Below are 5,688 nucleotides of genomic sequence, written 5' to 3'. Positions count from 1 at the left end.
TGAGAAATTATGTGAGAGAGACAAATGAATGTCCTCATACAGTTTCTCTCCTTCTTTCATGCATTCACACACCAAAATCAATTGCACACATGCACATTCTTAAAAAAGTAAGTGATCCTATTTCAAACTGCAAAAAGTGAAGAAGTCATATTGCAATAAGAATGTGGAAATCTCACTTAGTTTCAAAAGAAGACATAAGCATCAGATCCTAATTTTGCCAAAAAAAATTGGAAACAATATATTTTCTAACATTTTGGAATCTACTTTCTATCAAAAGAGTGAATTTCATTTGCACCTAATTCTTCACTAAAAAGGGAATTCACTTGAAATCAAGTTCATATCTCTTATACCTAACCATGTGATTTGGCAAAAAGAGCTTTCATAATTAATCTATTTGCTAAGAAATCTTAGTTATCTTTTGTCCAAAATCAATACAATTGTTAATTGATCTTAATGATTTCCCAAAAACTTGAACACAATTTGATCTCAATTTCAATCCAAAACATGCAGTGATCTTGAGTTCACAACAGAGAATTAGATCTCCATCTCCAAAATCTCAAATTTTCTAAAAAAATTTCAATTTTATATCCAATATTTCAATTCAAAATTGCTAAAATTATCAAGAAAAAGTCCAAAATCTTGGGTCAAAACCACGATCCAAGTCAATTTTCAATACCCTTCCCATCCTATGGCACATTTTTTTTGCCGAAACAATGGATTCCAATTTAAACATTGCTAATTTTTTTGATTTTTTTCAAAGAATTTGCCCAATTTCCTAAACAAACAAGTTGAATTTTCAAATAGCTGATCAAATCAAGTTAATTTTCCAAACAACTTGTCCAAATTTCATTCTTATTTACCCAAAAAAAATTTAGAAATCACTTGTTCAAAACCAATATCAAAATGAAATTCTAATTTCAATTTCAACCCTCTATCCACAAGCATATTGAATTGCATCAAAGGACTTGTACATGATCCAAGAAATACTTAGTCCTTGGTCTAGTTACCCTTGTTAAAGGTGGCTGGAATGGTTGGATCTCGTACCGATTCGCAGATCCTTTTCTCTTAAAATTTTTCTAAAAAATCAATTAGAAATTTTTCTGCTTCACATGAATACCCACACTCAATCGACACCTTAAGGATAGGAGGGGTGCAAATAGACAGACATTCAACCACAGGATCGTAGGTGTAATTATAGCTTCAAGCATTGCATTTGCAAAGCCAGATGCAAAGACTACCAATCCTAGAGCATAAGCATCTAAACAAGAGATGTATGAGGAAGTAGATACCGATTTGCACTCGTGGGTTGTCTTACCAATGTGATTGGAAAAAAGAAAAACATTGTTCTGCACAGTGAGAATCAACATGGTTATCATCAAAATTATCTATCTAATTTTGAACAACATTCTCTTCAAAGGCCTCAAGATAGTTCAAGATGTAGCATGGACAACTATTAGCTAGTGAAACACTGTAGCACATGGAGGATTGTTAAGACAACCCAAAAGGAAAATTGTAACCAGCTATAAAGAAACATGATCATAATGCAGACAAAACGGAGTGACACTTTCATCTCATGGTAGTTGATTTCATATGCAGGACTTAAGATTGATACATTGTCCACAATACTCCGAGATGCTGAGTTGATGGAAAGAGGAAGAGCATAAGTTCAGGTATGTTGTCTTCCTCCAAGGTCTTTCTTGTGCAAAAACTAAAAAGTTTGAGTGACTAAGGAACATTTGATAAGGAGCACTTATAAGTGATCCAAAGGTGATGTTTCAATCTGGTTCACTTGAGAATAATATGTTGATGTCCGGCAAGATTTCCATGAAAACTGTATTTGGAAGAAGAAAACTTAATAAAGATGGGTCTGAAGGAAGCATATAAAATATTTGACACCACTTTGTTTGTATTAGCCCTAATAGAATGTATCCTTTCCTAGTTTTAACATTATTGTTGAGCTAGTTATATCTTGTAGCTTTCATACCTTGAAGGCTTGAACTGAGTTGCCATAGAACTCAACCTGCCTTCAACTATTGATAAAAGAATCGGTTACTCCCAATTGATAAACTCGCAATCGGCTACTTCATATGCTGGTAGTTAATTTCTTTATATTCTTATGGCACTTGGAAGTGAATCAAAAAGGCACCTAGAGGACTGTTTATAGGAATATTGGCATCACTTTCTTTTGCCATAGATCACTTCAGGTAGCTATCATGTGTTATTTAACTTCATTATTTGAAAGTAATTATGTTGTCTTACATTGATCAAATTCCTACCTATTGGTGCTCAAGGGTTTGCTTTTTTATCATTTGTTGCAGGTTTCTTGCTCTGCTTCTCAAACCCAAGAAGCATCACCAGTACCGTAACTACTGAACTTCTACCCCGATTCTATTGGCTATAGAGCCTTCATCTTGAGCATTATTCATGTCTTTAAAGGGTTGAAGTTCATTCAAGAGAAATTGTAATCAAAGGCATCATCTACCAACCTATCTAGTGAACACCATTCTATTGGCTACAGAGCCATCATCATGAGCATTTAAGATTGTAATCAGCTAATTCTACGTTGGTTATGTTTCAAATTTCAGCTATGAAATATGTAATCTACTAAATTTTAGGTGGTCTCTACAAATTTTTTAATGCAATTTTTTTATGCAGCCTTCACTTTTTTTTTTGTTTTTTACAGACTGCATTAGTAAAATTTGTTACAAAATCATCAATTTGATGACAAGAAAGTTAGCTATTGGTGATGAAGGCTCAAAAATGTTGTTTAGGAAATTGTTGTGTACTTCACACATTGCTTATCACTTCTGCTATTGAGGTAGTACAGAAATACATTTATGTTTGCTTCTCATATGCTCTTTTTATATCAACTTTGATTAATTCTTGTTCTTACAGCCTTAAGACTGTTTGCATTCAAATGGCAACTTATAGAATTTGAATTGTGTCAACAGTATATGTAGTTACTTCAATGTACGGAACAGGGATGAGCATCAGAATTGGTGTGGCCTGCTACAAATACTGATGTAGCTTTATTTTAATTAGATGTATGCATTATTTAAATACTTTATAAAATTTTACTATTACATTTGGTTTTGTTTTTTCATTCATGATGGATTGCAACAACCAGGGTTACTTTTCACCAATATAGCTTTGCCACAATCGGTATAATTTTTTTTTTTTTTTTTGGGTGGGGGCAGAGGGAGGGTAGTAAATTCTAAAGAAGGAGAGTCTTATGCAGATATAATTTCCTAGACGTGAAGCTTCATACTGGTTAATTGGTCTAGCTGCTTTTTCTCATCATTGTGTTTCACTTAGTGCCTGATGTGTGAAAAAGTTTTTGATCTCTTGATATTTTTTGTTTTTTTGGAATAAAAGTAGGTAGCCTAGCTACCACCTAGCATATCCTTAGCAGGAAAATATTCTTTGTTAAATTGACATTTCTCAACATACCTGACTTTTCATCCCTTAAGAGACATGACTTTTCATCTCCCAAGTAATTCACCTTGAGAGCCTTCTTGGTATTTTTGTTAACACTCTATAGGGAAGTTTATGTGGGTAGTCCATCTCCCAGCCTTCTATCTTCTCAGATGTCAGCTTCCTCTTCCTTTTGGTCAAATAAGAAATGCTAAATGTGACGATGATAAACAATAGAGCCACTAAAGCTACAGAAATGTATAGGTACAGCTTAAAAGACTTCCACAGAGGAGTACAATCCTGAGGAATAGAGGGAAGGTGTGAAAGGTCCAACTCTAGAACTTTTCCATCCATTGCAAAGCTCCATGCCAAAATATAGCACTTGCTTACCAGCTTATGTGTACCAAAAGAGAATCCAACATACATGTGTTCAAGCAGAACAGGGGACAAATCAATGGAACGTGAATTGAGTATGCAATTAGGCTTGAGTTGGTGTGACAATGGAGCTATGGTGACATTCAGCTGCTTCATCGGCCCATCATATTCTATCCATGCTTGAATGGGTGTCTGGCCGTCTAGGACCCCCTGTTCTTTTTTGTGATTCCCTGTATAGTAAGCAGCCGGTTCGGAGACACTGGAGTTCACACCGTTGATGTCGACACCCACATGGCTTTCATCTATATCATGCAAATTTGTGTGTTGAACTATGTTGAATTCAACTACAAATATTTGATTCGTTGTGTTTTCATTGTTCCTGATGCTGAAGAGACCAAATAAGCGACCTCCCATGGCATTGGAGAAGTTGGGGGACAGTGCAACGATGAACACAAAGCCATGGCCACCTGATTGATGGGCTTTGGAGACGATTGCGAACACAAAATGAATACTGAATGATTTGGTTCTCTTGGAAGCGGTAGGCTTCTTAAACTGTAGACTGGCAGTGAAGAATGCATTGCCTTTGATGCCTGGTTCCATGGAATGTTGACTGTTAGTCACTTGAAGAGCCCTAGTCCTGGTAATAGTTGCAGAGCCAGATAGGTTAAGGTCTGACTGGCGGAAGCTATTGAATGTAGATGTTATTTGGTGAAGTTGCAGGTGATCTACCGATATGAGCTAGAATGTAAAGGAAGAACAAGAGGAATCTTGAAAGCTAAAGGGCCATGACTAGGAAGAGGACAGAAAATCACCGGAAGCACGACATATTCGATATTTCAATTCCACCTTTCGGCGTCAATCACACCCTCTTATGTTCGATGATGAAGGGACAAAGGGACACGTATTTTCCGAAGACCATTTCAATGAGAAGGGCGAAACATATTTCCCTGGAGGTCTTCGGTTGGGCCAACAACTGGAATTTATTGGTGGGTCATTAAAAAAAAGAGTTCCTTTCATGATAGTGTTAGAGGCCCACTTGCGTGTTGGAGGGGAGACGGGGCACCGTGTAGCTCGAGTTGGACTTGACTTAGAAAACTATGAGCTTTGACTCAAACTGAACTCAAGTCAGTGTTAGGTTTGAGCTCGACTTACTTGCTTAACTTGTTTAACTCAATGTTAGACCTGCGTCGTATGTTTTAACTCGTTTAGTTGCTACTCTTAGTTCTTTATTATATTTGAACATTTATTATGTAGCCGAACCAAACCGAATCCAGTTTAAACTAGTCGAATTCTTACAAGTTAAATTCTTACTTATAGATGAGTCAAGTTTGAATACAATTTTGGCGAGGGAATTCGATTTGAGTTCAAACTATTTGAACTCTTCGTGTCTTAATATTATATCGAAGAAATGAATTCCGACCATGCATTTAATGCTCTATCGCATCAGATGAGATCTTAGCAGCTCGAAGGGCTCAATTTGCTTTTTCACAAGGTCGTCCACCATTGACGGTAACGGCTGAGTGTACACAGCAAGCCCTTTGCGTTTTCAAAAAAATAAAAAGGAATTTTGCAAAGAAGCGGAAGAAAGGGATAGTTGCGTCAGTTTTTTTTTCTAGAATGACCTCAATGGTTGATTTGAAATGAAAAGACTTGGTTTGGAATGGAATGAAAAGGAAAAATTCAAGTAAGAGATTCATTTTCTGTATCATATGAGTGGAAATCAAAATGTTGGAATGGAACATTTATGAAAGCGATAACATAATTTTTTAAATTTTTTACAAAGCATTACTAATTTTTGTTATGTAGGTTACATGCACTGGGAAGGAATGCGCTTATAATTACTGTGAAGAAATGAAAACGGTCAAGAAATGTACACTTGATATGTAGCTCCAAATAACA

General features: G+C 35.9%; 1 protein-coding gene across 1 annotated transcript; it reads right to left on the bottom strand.

Moving 5' to 3' along the window:
- Positions 1–3,498: 3,498 nt before the first annotated feature.
- Positions 3,499–4,527, bottom strand: LOC116268137 (L-type lectin-domain containing receptor kinase SIT2; the record flags this gene model as incomplete). Its single annotated transcript, XM_031649933.1, has 1 exon — positions 3,499–4,527. A coding segment is annotated over one exon (1,029 nt), but the record flags the coding sequence as incomplete, so codon positions are not given.
- Positions 4,528–5,688: the final 1,161 nt, after the last annotated feature.

This window comes from Nymphaea colorata, unplaced genomic scaffold (genome assembly GCF_008831285.2).
Source record: "Nymphaea colorata isolate Beijing-Zhang1983 unplaced genomic scaffold, ASM883128v2 scaffold0132, whole genome shotgun sequence".
In the NCBI taxonomy this organism is placed as follows: domain Eukaryota; kingdom Viridiplantae; phylum Streptophyta; class Magnoliopsida; order Nymphaeales; family Nymphaeaceae; genus Nymphaea; species Nymphaea colorata.
Note: the sequence above shows the minus strand (reverse complement) of the source record. Positions and strands in the feature narration are given on the sequence as shown.